We start from the raw sequence: 13,640 nt of genomic DNA, 5'->3' as shown, positions 1-13,640 counted from the left end.
CCTACGTGCGGTGATAAAGCTCGACTAAATGGCAGTCAAGTCTCCGAAGAAAACACAGCGCAATTCAACTGTGTACGCCTGCCCTGCGCACTTCTCACGCGGTGGTCAAAGAACAAAAAAAGATAGCCACAGTTAATAATAAGATCTGTGGTTTAACGTCCCAAAACCACGATATGATTATGAGAGACGCCGTAGTGGAGGGCTCCGGACATTTCGACCACCCGGGGTTCTTTAACGTGCACCTAAATCTAAGTACACGGGCCTCAAACATTTTCGCCTCCATGGAAAATGCAGCCGCCGCGGCCGGGATTCGATCCCGCGAAAGATAACCCACAGCTGGCACCGCACCTGACCAGCACAACCGCGAAAGGTCACGTCGCTCCGCAAAGCATCTGAACGCCGCGCAGCGTTTTCGATAACTGAATGTAGGTATCGAAAAAGTGGCGTCAGATGCTGCACAAATTTTAACATACACAAAGAAAAAAGGAGCTCGACAGGAATTCGTTTGAGTTTTCACGGCGCTAATATCTCGCGACCTTCCCGAGGTAGTACCGCATTCAGGATACGAGATTTGAGCACCTCCCAAGTTATTAGCACATCCACGCCAGCGGGGATGCCACCACACTACGATGACAGTCCGGGTATGTCACCAATGTTCGCAACTTAGCCAAATACTCGATTAATTTCGCCAGCTTCATTTTATGGACATTAATTTCGTTGTCAACAAAATTAGTGACGAGTGAAGAGACTTGCCCCGGCAGAATTGACAACCAGACTCGGGACAAGTCCGGTGCCTCGGCCTTTACCAGTACAGTTTTATAGGGAATAGTTGACTAGCTATCCAGGAAACCGGGGGCATTTCTTTACGTTCAGACTATTCATTCGTCCCCGCAGGAAGATCATTGAGACCACTAGCACAGTTCATAAATGAGGAAAGCAGCATCAGCAAGAGAGTAAGATTCCGAATTGTTCAGTGCCTCTTCGCTACAGTGGCACGTTCGCGGCGCTCCGTTGACGAACGACGAGGGCGATGCCCAGGCTGCCAAGCAGCACGAGATACCGGCGCGTAGCCCGTTCCCACGGCTATCCACAAACACCGCCGAAAACAGTCCAGCGTCCAAGGGTCTCGCGCCCCTTTTGGCTGGAGGCGTCGTCGATCACATGCCTCGCACCAACACGTCACTGCATCGGCATGAGAAGCTACGGCCAGGCAGCGTGCTCTTTCCACGTCACAGCATCGAACGAGGGTGCGTCACCAAGTTTTGAGGGTGCATCTAAAACGGAGCGCACCGCGAACAAATCGACGCTCGCGTATTTTCAAACGTATCGCTCGAGCGCAGCGGTCGGGGGGAAGAAGTTTCGCAACAACGGGTCCGCACTGTCGTCACCGTAATGGGCCGACGGCAGAGGGACGGCTGGCGTAAACAAAAACAGGAGCCCGGCGCCGGATCGCAACGCGGCAGGTTCGGGAGCAGCCGCGACGCCGGCGTCGAAACGCCGCAGTGCTAGAGCACACGCCCCGACCTCGATAGACGCCGGGGTCGCCTCTCAAGGTCAACTAGACACACAGAAAGGAAGAGGCGCTCCCAACGCGCGAAATAGGGCGGCATTCCTCGGCGGCACAACCATCTCGCACAAACGACGCGCTTTCATACCACGAGCGCTACGCGTTTCTCACGTCACAAAACAACAGGCCTGACCCCACAAGCTGCTCTCTGCCAGGAACACTATTGAGTAGGTGTACAACTATATTCGCAGTGCGTTTTCGTCAGGTTTATTTTGTTCGTTGGTTCAGTTGGCAGAGACGGGTTCTACCTGCTTTGGTACGCGCCAGCAATGAAGAAGTGGAACTCAGCAAAGCCATCTTTGATTCTCTCAGAATGCACTGTGACCCTTCATAGGCACCCGTCACTGACCAGAGGGCGCGATGGAGCTCTTATGGAACGCCTAAGTGTTGAGGGCACCAGCCGCCAGGGATACCAAGAAAATGAAACGCTCGCTGGACACATCGACGCGCTCAAGTGTCTCCCTTTTGGGCGCCTCTTCAACGAACGCTTCCTACGTGCGTTCGTACACTGTCATTGACACAAACAATTCCACACTGCCCCAAATGTAGCGGGTCACGGCGAGCGAACGCAGAAACAATGTATTGGCCCCAGTTTCGTTATCTGAAACCACCTGTGGGCCAACAATAGGGATCTCAATGCCGGACTGCCTCAACCTGGCATCAATCGAGTGGAACGGATAAGTACACGAACCTCTTCAATGGTAACCACAAGCTGGTGGTACAAAATATTCGCCAATGTGCTGCTTCAGAGGATACCCTCTTAAAATGCACACTTCCTTACAAACATACAAGGCACGGCCTTAGTGTGGACAAACCCCATCTACGCAGAGGGCAGTATCAGTTGGAAACAAGCATGCACAAAGCCAAACATGAAAGAGCCAAACACAAACCAATGACAGTATTGGCAAACTACCGATAATTACTTCCTGCTAGCATACCCCCTTTCAACTGAAGAATTTTACCCACAAGCCAAAACGAGTTTAATACTAAGGAACACAATGGTACTGCACGCAATGGTCACCCTTATCGCACCCGTGATGTCACTACAGAAATAATGAGAAATTTGCATTTTCCCCTCAGACTATTATTGCCAATTCTTGCAAATGCACAGAGCAATGCTCTTGGAGGCACATTTCACCAGAGAGGTCATTATCTGAAACAATATATCGGAAAACTGTCTGCACTGATTATTTGCCCCATCTATCCAAGGCTGTCAGTAGATAAACCAATTACAACTGTACAGATCTCGTGCACTTTGGAAGTAAAGAACAAAGCATCTGGCAGGAAGTTATTAGTCTGGCAGCACATATTTTTCTGTCAGTGTTGCCTTGTAATGCACGTCACTACAAAAGCAGGACACTATAAAGGCAATTAAATTTGACATTTGATGTGCCAAACCACAATATGATTATAAGGCACAATGGTGAACGTCGACTCCAGATTAACTGATGGCCTGGTGTTCTTCAAAATGCACCTGACGGCATAGGTGTTTTGTATTTCACCTTCATTCAAATGCAGGTCTTGGGTTCACACGCTGTGTGTCTAGCCCGTCCACGCACATTACAGTGCGATTACCCAAGACCACGTATAACCAACTGGCCCCCCATTTCTACTCTGCTTTCTAATGCAGCCTACACGGCCGGGAATCGAACTTGCACCCGGAGCTTAGCAACACAACACTACCACCCTTTCTTTGTACTTCAGTGAAGGAACATTACATGTTAGAACTCTGGCCTAAAAGGGATGAGCAGTTTAATGCAGCACTTCAGTGTGCTAGAAAGCGGTATGCTTAACACGCAACACTTGTAAGGCTATGGTAATAGCGAAATTAATCACCTATGCCACACCTAAGCATGGCCAAATAAAAAGCAGCACCAGCTGTGGTGCTATGCTGACATGCATTACATGACAGACATTTCAGAGTTAGGTAGTGTAGCCACGAGGGAAGTACAGATGCAACTCTAACCAAATGGTTAAACATTAAATCTTTCCAAGAACAGGCCTGTTCAGAGATGTATGCAGTTGGTTAACTGCAAATAGGTCCAGCAGAGAAGGTCTGGGTACGGGCTAGTTGGTATTCCCTTTTAAATTGTGATCACAGCGCAAAGACACGAGACAGAGCAATGAAGACAAGCGCTGAATTCCAACTAAAATCCAGTGGAGAATACAGTGAAAGATGAAGGGAGGGAAATATGTGGTTAGCCTTAGGATACATTCAGCAGCTATCCATATCTAACAATTCTTAATGACAGGCATGTACGTGCAACTGGATATGTGTGACTCTTAATAAACCCCTTGGAAATCAATTCAGGTTACCGAGTACTTTTATCGCGAGGCTTTCTGATGCATGCAGCCATTGACGCATCATGAGCTGAGCGTCATCTTTCATTGCACTTGAACAAATTAACCTAATGAATGCAGAGAAGGCCCATTAAAGGAACAACAAACATAGCCGAGATAACTGGGAGAACAATCACTTTTGGGAGAACAATCAAGTATTTTCGAAAGCCTTTTGCTAGTTTTATGGAGACCAAGGTGTTAGAAGAGGAAATGAAGGACAATGTTTAAAGTCCATGTCACAATGAAACAGTAGCACAAGTACTATCGTGCTCAGTATGAGCTACGTCACGCAAGCCCGTGGCCGAGAGCTCTGCAAGATTGTACAGTGGGGCTGATCATGGCATATTTTCGAGTTATCAGGAGAGAGTTTGGCTGTCTCTAGAGTGTGCACCGCCCCCACTAGCATGCTTTCACCCTCAAAGTTAGTTTCGAAGCTGATGTCACCGCAGGGCAAAACGAGGGCGAGGGTGAAAGCAAATGGAGGCAATGCGCGCTTGCAGGGACAGACAGTCTCCCGATTACAAAAAAAGTCAGTTTCGCCACAAGAGCGAAGCAATGAATGCGATAGCAAGAAACTAATGCTATACGAAGTGAGGCTCGCCAATGGATACTCTCAGTTTGAATAGCGCTCGTGTTGCAAAGGCGGCCGAAGCAGCGAAGGAAACTAGCGTGCTTCAAGTGTCGAGCTGTGACACTTGATAGTTCGAGCTCATCTTCTGCTTGTTCGTTTAGCGGCGTCCCTCGAGCTCGAGTGACTTTCGTATGCTCCGTAACATCAGCGCGGACATCACGGTGAAAGCTCGAAATATTCCCTCTTCCCCTCACCACGAGAAAACCGCACGAGCAGACAGCGGGAGGGCATTATAAGAAGCGAGTGAGCTCGCCGACGACCTTTAAATCAGTCTGTTGCGCTCCTCACACCATCTCGCTGGTAATGAAGGAACGCTTATAAGCGCCTGCCATCTCAGAGTCCTGCCAGCGGAAAGGGTGTGTATATAACGTTCGCCGTTAGCTACCTGAAGCACCTGCGCTTTCTGGCGTAGTGGTTAGCGCCACGCGCTGCGGAACGAGAGGTCGCTGGTTCGATTTCGCGCTTCGGAAGCATTTTCTGAATTATTTTTTTTTTGGCACTTTGATATATATATATACATACTTATACATATACGGTGCATGACGGCAGCGACGGCGACTGCAAAATCCAGCCGAGACTGTCCATATAATTGCTATCGCAATAAAAATGCCATAAGCAGCGTCACTATACAACCTTGCAGAGCGCTCGGCCACACGTTACCGTGATGCAGCTCATACTGAGCGCGACAGTACATCAGTGCAATTTCGAGTGAGCAGTCCCCATCAAAACCAACAAAGCTGCGGCAAACTCAATCGAAAAGTTAACTTGAGTCTGCCATTTGGTTTTTTTTTTTTTAAAGAGACCTTCCCAGTAAGGGCGCTTTCTGAATAGCGCACAAGGGTGATTATCTGTAGCGAAAATAACACACCTCAGGCCATGCTGGAGGGTCAGTGGATGCTGCAAAGAAGCTTGATTCAGCTTTCATTCAGTATGCAGATTGCCTACGAAACTACCAGGTTACTGAGGATGTGATGGAAATGCATATGTGGCAAAATACCACAGCTCCATTTTCGTCTGAGAGGCTTGCAGGAATGGTTCCTTTTTCCATAAAAAAAAAAAGCTTCATGGGAACGAATGAACTTACAGTGAACACAAGCTCCTAAGAACACTTGGCAAAAACATTTATGAAAAGAGAATGACCACCTAGCGGCAACCTTGGCAATAACAACCACAAGACAACAGGACGAGGTGGAAATGAAATGTCAGCAGTCAACATTGCTCTGAAGGAATACTGACCACCACTTCAGGCCACATAAACTAGGTGCCAGAATGCGAGCTTCTGTACCTTTGTTAGCGAGCTCACGCAGACTTCCCTAGATTTACTGCCAGCAAGTGTCAGCCTTCTGTGCAAGGGTTGTACAATTCACAAGGATTGAAATGCCCAATTTAAGGCTAAGCAATGTCCCTACTCCTGTTTCCACCTCATTCAGTTCAGTGTCGTACCAGTGTAATTTCGACTCAGTCCTTTACATTGAAACCTAGCAGCCACTTTTGTAGCAACATGATGCAGTTATCTCGAGTAAATACGCATACCAGTCTGTATCCTGAAGATGTGCTTTTATCCATGAGCCCTGTACAGTCTTCACTGATTGAAACATGGCACAAACTTTTCTTAGTCTGCTGATTACCATAAGAGACTTCGAGATAAATCATGTTGCTAAAAGTAATGTTGGCTCTGATGCAAGTGTTTGCAACAAAATTACATTGAAATGACGGGAAGATGCTGGAAACAAAAGTATGTGCATTACTTGAACTATCCACTACATTATGTATTCAATCATGCCTGAAACTAATTAGGAGTGCGGTACTTTGTGAATGGGACAACACCACAACAGAATGGTGCAGCAAGGGATGGGACATTCAATACGAAATCTATGTAGGGCTACAGTGCACAGCAACATTAAAGTTGAAACTTTGGAGAGCTACAAAAGATTGGGCATGACGTGAACAGGGGAACAAATTGGCCAGGTTATGTTAACCAGCAGATAAAGACTGCAATCCACAGGGAGTAGTGGAATTGGCGCCAAATGACGGGAGACGCGATCCAGGCGCGTGATGCGATCGGGAAACCGGTACGAATACGGTAGAGCCAAGTGACAAACGGGCGCTGAGATGAGGGGGAGGCCTTGCCACGAATCGTATGCACCGCGACCGACGAACTGCTGGCAGGAAAGGAAGCGTTGCCTCGCAACGATTGCCCTCCCCTACACGACATTTCACCCTACCCTCCCCACAGCACTGCACTTGGCCTAGTACTACGGGAACAGCTGCGCGTGCCAGGCGGTTGCCAAGGCGCGAGCCGTCAGATCGAGTCAATCGGAAGCACAACATCGACTCTTGCCCCTGAGAGCAGCGTTGGGGCCAAGGCGCGTCAAAGGCTGGAAGGAAGTGGAGACCGTCGTCGATCGCACTTCCTGCCGCTCCCAACATCGGTCGTCTTCGACCTCCTCTCCGTACGAGATAAGCGCCACTTATTAGATAAGCAGGCGATGTGTAAACGGGGCCCCGCCTGAGTCACATTTCGCGACGTCAGCCTTCACGCGGTGAAACGGAAAGGCTCGCCGAAAGAATGCACGTCGTCGGCCACGTGTGTCAAGTGGCTCCGCGAGAGGATCGCGCTAGGTGCGGCGGCGGCGCCGCCCTCGCGTCGGCGAAACCTAGGTGACCGTTACGGGGGCCGACAAGCCCAGTACCGAGGCAGTCGACGCGAGTCTTGCCGCGCATGCCACCACGAGAAGACGCACGCTCTCTTCGCAACACACCTGGCGGTCTGCGGACAAAGAATCGGCACTGGTGAGCGACGAACGCAGACGCGAAATAAAAGGCATCGCGGCGCGGAGAATAGCTGCCGCGCCGGCCGATCGAAGGCTCCGAGAAAGGAAGGAAAAAAGAAATGGGAGAAAACTGGACGGCGGCTTCTGCTCGGGGTGCGAAGGAGGGAAGAGTGGCAAACCGAGAACGCGTCAATCGCTCCCCGAAGAGTGACGACGCAAGAAGGCGTGTGTGCAGACACAAGTTTGAAGCAGCACCTTCAGCCGCCCTCGCCCTCCTCTCAAAGAGGAGGGAGGAAGAATAGCCGTCGCCCACGCCGTGGAACGCACTGCGGTGTGGAAGTGTGCTCGAGAGACGCCACGAGGCGGTCACCCCCGCACGGTCCACAAGGCGCACGCAAGAACGCGGAAAGCAGGGCGCCAAGTTTCATTTCTCACGAGGAAATGGAAGAAGGACGCCGAGCGGCACCAACGGCGTAATATATGTGCCGCGCTTGTTAGCGGAAGGTGAAAAAATAAGAGTCGGCCCGACCAAGACGACGTTCGGAAGACGTGGGAGGGTGACTAGCCGCACGATCTGGTTCACGTTTAGCCGTGACTCATCGCGCGGCATGCAGGGAGCCGCCAGACGATAGTGAAACAAAACAAGCAAAAACGAAGGGGGTGGGGGCGGCATGCTGCAGACAACCGTCACGCCTTCATCCAATGACCCCCCTCATCCTTCGAGCGTAGTACTTTGCATGATTACATTGCGCGCAAAAGTGGACACCACTACGTGACGCGTGCAAAAACTTCCGTTCTTCCGCCGTGCAGCGCCCGACAAGGCGTGGGAAGGCCACAAACCAGCGCCCAGACGGAAACGCACACCTGGCCGACGCCGGCTCAGCGCCGGACTATTTTTCCCCGCCCGAAACGCTCTCCCGAAATGGCTACGCCGGGTGGTCGCGGCGAGAAACCGCGCCGTGCGCGTCGCGAACGCGTCAAGCACACAATCGCACGCGCGCAACGCGAAACACTGCAAATCGGGCACGCCCAGCCTTCGACGCGGGCGCGAACGAGCGAAAAAACGCGACAGCAAACACTGCCTGAGCGCCGGCGGAGGCGCTAGGCCTAACGCTCCCGCCCTCCCCCTTGGGCGGCCATGAAGCGGCACAGGAGAGAGCTACTCACCAGCACGTCGTAGCAGATCTCGCGTAGTTCCTTCTCCACTTTCTCCCGGTACTCCCGGGCCATCTGCTGCTTGCGCTCGGAGCCCTCGGTCTTCTGCTCTATGCTCGAGATGACCCGCCACGAGCTCCGCCGGGCACCGACGACGTTTTTGTAGGCGACAGAGAGCAGGTTGCGCTCCTCGTTGCTGAGCTCCACGCCCGTTTCTGTGACCTGCTTCATGGCGGCCGCCATGTCGTCGTACCGTTCGGCCTGCTCCGCAAGCTTGGCCCGCTGAACCAACTCGTCCTTATCCATTGCCGTGCCGGTGGGCTGGGTGTTTTAGCTGCAAGGCAAGCGGCCCCGAGGGAGAACACCCGTCAGTCGGGCCAAGCGCGCACGCCGCTCGGTCAAAATGGCGGCCGGGCTCTCTCCCGCCGCCGCTGCTGTATCCGCCGATCGGTGGTACTTACCGAAGCACGCCTCTAAAACACCGCGAGCGAGAGCGCTGGACCCTTCTGCCGCTAGCCGAGCGCCGTGGCAACGCTACCACTACGACGATAGAAACCGAGCAATCTTTACCCACTGGCGGATGGTTTCGCACTTCCCCAGGCGCTAAGCGGACGAGGAAGATTCCTTCTATCAGCCACGGGGCCGCCTTTCTGAAGACACGGTGCCTTGACGTCACGCGTTGCCTGGGAACCGAGCCGAACGCCGCTCACACGCCGCCCAGTTTCGAATCTGTGTTAGCACCGATCCTCTCGCTTCGGCTTCAATTACTGCGCTATTTGCGTCGGTGTCGAGGCTCCTTAACAGCGAGAAGTGCAAATTATATTTTACGTTCCTCTACAACATTGCAAACTGGTCTTTCGAACAAATATTGCGTCGAAACGCGCACTTCCTACTGCACTCAGCCTTACGAAAATGATCGTTAAATGAATAGTCAATCAGAACCCGTGCATTAAAATTACGACGTTTATACAGACAAATGTATTTAAATTCATGTTCTATAAGCATACACTTAGTTGCTAGTGAGCTAATTCCGCTCAGGGCGCTACCAGTCGCAGTGACAACCAATGGCGTTATTTTACCTGCCACCACTGCAGCGGTGAGCACGTGGTTTCTGTTGACGTCGTACCAGTATGCCGCGCTCGAAGCGAAATCGTCAAGGTATTTCTTGCTCTATATGGTCTTTATTTTCATCATTATAAGTGCTGATGCGTGGCACGTTTTCCGTCCTCCAATTCTAGTCTCTCTTACGCGGACGAAGAAGAAAGGATTGGAGCATAAGCGGGATCTCATCCAGGAGGTAAGCCTTGTCTCTGCCAAGCAGCAGAAACGTTGCAGTTTTCTTGTATCTTTCTGTAAGATCGTATTGTTTTGCTCCTTTTGAAAGCTGTCTTAGCTGCGTCCTCTATAGTGATGTACGAGGCGACGCGCAGTCACTTCACCATTTTTGAAGAAACCCATCGAGAACAATCGGCCGTGTTTCCTTTTCAGAGAGCTGAAAAGGAAGTGCGATCCTCTTTCGGCCACGTACTCTGGCTAAAAATGGCATTGTCTTGCTCAGAACGATACGTGCAGAGCTATTGCATTACCTAGTAGCGCTGCACAGCACGCGGTAACAACTTAAAGTGAACTGCATGTTTTGCTGCACAGAACATCAAATATATTTCCAGGTCTTCTACTAGTCTCGCTTCCAGGTAAATGAAAAGCAACACGAGTGACGGCTGCAAGCAACGCGACAAAGTGGCGCAGCACAACAGGCTTCGTTTTTTGTTACAGTTAGTCAATATTGCTTTTATCTGACTTGCATTGTACGCTGCGATCTACCTGTGAGTGCATAAAACTACTGCCTATACACTTCGGGCACGACCTCTTTGTGCACCTGAACTGCGCAGTTTCTGAGATCGAGCGGCCGTTCATATACGTCACAGCCAGAACACCACGTCTTGGTTTGTGGTGTCCTGGCGGAACGCCTTGGGCACCGAATCGAAAAGTTCTCTTCGTGCGTGCATACGATCCGTGCAAAAACGGCAAATGTTTTTCTTTGTATCTCCTATCAAGATGCAGTGGCAGTATGCATTCAGAAACCCTAGCCATCTGATTGATGGAAGGGCCAGCAGTTGTGCACAGCAAAAACTGCCAATCTTCCCACAATTGAGGAGAAGACACTTTGCTGCAGCTCACGGCGAAGGAGCAATGATGTGGCGGAGGTCCACAACTGGCAGACTGGAGTATCATTGGCTAGTCGCTTGAAGCACTTCTAGGCGATGAGTGACAGTCACTCTATTTTTGAAACCGTGCAATCGACAAAGCGATCTTTCATGCGAAGGCCACTTCCTTCACTCATCTAAATTTGTGTCTGGGGTTTTGACTTTATGCTGCTGCCTAAGGAAGGTCCTAACGCCATCCACAACGCTTTCTTTCCAAGCGCTCATCCTTAATTGATTGGTATTCTGGTACACACCACGTTTCTCTTCTGTGCCCGTCGTTCAACAAAGCGTTCTGTGCCCGTCGTTCAACCTCCTCAAGCTGTTACGTATGTTTGTTTCAATAGACTCCTCCTGCTCCTGACTGCAGTGACTTGTGTGCAATGTTGTTGCCCCACAGCTTGTCACCACAGTTGCGGACAACTCTGAATTCTTTCTGCTCCTGCATTTTGGGCTGACCATTTCTTGAACAAATGTCACGCACAGCAGACCGCCGTAGAAGACCATTATATGTAAAGGCTATCACTGTAACTCCTCATAATCACTCTTGAGTTTCACAGTCGCCAGTTCCTGATGACAACACTTTTCTGCGCCTGATTGGATCAGACCTGTCGTCTGACCAGGGTGATGCCTTCTGCTGTGTTCTGGCTTGCTGTGGCAACGTCTCTTAAATTCATGGTCGCCCCTTGGGCCAGACTATGATTGTGACTCGTCTAATCAATACTGATGACTCCATGCCCATTCACTGTCGGCGTTACGATGTGTCTGCATCTGTGGTGCGCTTAGAAGTTCAGAAATTGAGATTCAGAGGAAATGAGTGCTTGCCAAACACGTCATCTAGTCCTTGAGCCTTCCCTGTTATCTCACTGAAGAAGAAAGACGATTGTGGCAGTTCTGCATTAATTATTGCCGCCTCAACAAAACTACAGAAGGAATCTCTTCCATGTGTTTACAACATTGACTTCCTGCATAGTCCTACCTGCTTTTTATCTTGTGACTATCTCTGGATTTGGCTACCGTCAAATTGGTGTTGAAGAAACGGATTGGGACAAGACTGTTTTCATCACCCATAATGGCCTTTACCAATTCAAGGTTGTGCCTTTCGGTCTCTGCAGCGTACCAACAACCTTTTGAAAGAACAGTGGGCACACTTCTTTGAAGTTTTGAATGGTCTACTTGTTTGTTACATGGATGACATGATAATCGTCTCACCCACTTTTGCTATGCACCTTGAGCGCCCATCAAACGTCCTAGCTATATTCCCATGGGCAGTTGTTCAGCTAAATTCCTCCAAGTGCCATTTCACTCTTCGTCAAAATACTGTGCTTGGCCACATCCTTGATGCTTCTGGTGTCTGACCAGGTTCTGAAAAAGTACACGATGTCGTGTTATTCTCTGCCCCACCCTCTGCACATGATGTTGGTATTTTCGTGGGGCTATGCTCCTACTTTTGCGATTTCATAAGTGACTTCGTGGACCTTGCAGGTTCCATCACTGATCTTCTAAAACAAGACCTGCCATTTCATTGGGGTCCTCTACAAGCAGGGGCCTTCTCTCGGCTAATTTTTGCTCTTACGACTCCACCTGTTCTAGCTCTTTTCAACCCAGCTGCTCCAACGGAAGTGCATGTGGATGTGAGAGATGCAGTCTTGTCCCAACACCAACGAGGCATGGACTGCATTATTGTGTATGCAAGCTATCCTTTTTCTTCGAAATGAAAATGCGAGTCCACCGCTGCAATATGGGAGTGCCTCGCCCTGATCTGGGTGGTTGCTAGATTCTGTCCCAACTTGTGTGGACGGTTTGGCTGTTGGGTGTCGCGCCTTCGGGAGCACTCTTACTCGATTGCATGCAAGTATGGCAAGCTGAATGTGGACGCAGGCTGCTTGGCTCGCTACTATGTTGACCAACATGATGTTCAAGTGTCAAGCCTAACCACTGCATCCTCTGTTCAGTTCGTCCATGAAGTTGAACCCTTTATAAAAGACACACCGGGGAGCATTTCTTGTCCCCTATGTGAGGTGTCTCTTACAAGCAGGGTATCACGTTCTCAATTTCTGATCAACACGTATTTCAGTGTAGGCACGCTGGTGTCTCTTACACCCAATGGACTTGCATCAGTGCCTCATATTAAGGGGTTCAGCTGGATTAGTGATGAACTGTGCCCTGATGCTTTCTCGTGATAACTCATTGATAGTCTCGAACCTATATATAATGACACAGTTGCAGTGCATGTTTGTCCTCTTATGTGGCACACCACACACCCTCGCATTGTCCTGGCCAACAATCCTGAGCTGCTGCTTGTCAATCAATCAATCAATTTATTTCCTTTCAATAGGAGGAGTACAGGACTAAAAGCTCGAGAGCTTGACGAGGTCCCGACCCCGTTACAAGTTGGCAATGCAGCAGGATGGCGGACAATCATGCATGCAAAATACAGAATACACTTTACAAGTTTAACATGGCATCAAGTAATACAAAAATTATGATACAAAGCACTGAAGATAGAATAGTTCATATGTATATTCATGAAGTGGCGTGAACATGAAAAGCAACAATCAATAATAAGAATGGCCAAAATTCCGAGAGATATATTATTCCGAAAAATGAATACGATGGGCAAAGCGTTTAATGTGACAGTTTTGATTAGACGAAGGATCAAAATCTTCATGCTTTAAGAAGTTTAGTAGGGAAGGCAGCCTGTAGGACAATGTAGGACAATCATTTGCGTGACTGCTTATGCATCAACTTCTCAACAAGCCAACCACTGAGAAACTTGATGTATCTCACACTTTGCCATGTCCAGCGCTGCTTCTTTTGGCGCGGCATCAGCCAGTCTGTACATCCTCACGTGGTCACTTGCAGCAAGCGTCAGTGCTGGAAATGACCTGCCATGCTTCCTTGCTGGACTGCTTCAAGCACTCTACACACCAATCCAACCATTCTTTTCTGTTTGTTTGGGTCTTCTCGGT

At 49.8% G+C, this 13,640-nt stretch overlaps 2 protein-coding genes across 4 annotated transcripts in view; one reads left to right on the top strand and one right to left on the bottom strand.

Moving 5' to 3' along the window:
* LOC119383985 (14-3-3 protein zeta) overlaps window positions 1-9,146 on the bottom strand; it is a 41,399-nt gene extending 32,253 nt beyond the window's left edge. For 2 of the 3 annotated variants that reach the window (XM_037652269.2, XM_037652268.1), the window contains exons 1-2: window positions 8,929-9,146; window positions 8,480-8,801 (exon numbers count right to left, since the gene is read on the bottom strand). In XM_037652269.2, the coding sequence (XP_037508197.1) occupies window positions 8,480-8,773 (294 nt within the window). In that variant the 5' untranslated portion in view covers window positions 8,774-8,801; window positions 8,929-9,146. The remainder of the gene's footprint in view (window positions 1-8,479; window positions 8,802-8,928) is intronic. The other variant, XM_037652266.1, reaches the window with a different exon arrangement.
* A 370-nt stretch (window positions 9,147-9,516) lies between these two features.
* Window positions 9,517-13,640, top strand: part of LOC119383986 (mRNA turnover protein 4 homolog) — a 34,825-nt gene continuing 30,701 nt past the window's right edge. Inside the window, exons 1-2 of the mRNA XM_037652270.2 lie at window positions 9,517-9,625; window positions 9,706-9,764. Coding sequence (XP_037508198.1) covers window positions 9,598-9,625; window positions 9,706-9,764 — 87 coding nt within the window. The 5' untranslated portion in view covers window positions 9,517-9,597. The remainder of the gene's footprint in view (window positions 9,626-9,705; window positions 9,765-13,640) is intronic.

This window comes from Rhipicephalus sanguineus, chromosome 2, assembly GCF_013339695.2.
Source record: "Rhipicephalus sanguineus isolate Rsan-2018 chromosome 2, BIME_Rsan_1.4, whole genome shotgun sequence".
In the NCBI taxonomy this organism is placed as follows: Eukaryota; Metazoa; Arthropoda; class Arachnida; order Ixodida; family Ixodidae; genus Rhipicephalus; species Rhipicephalus sanguineus.
Note: the sequence above shows the minus strand (reverse complement) of the source record. Positions and strands in the feature narration are given on the sequence as shown.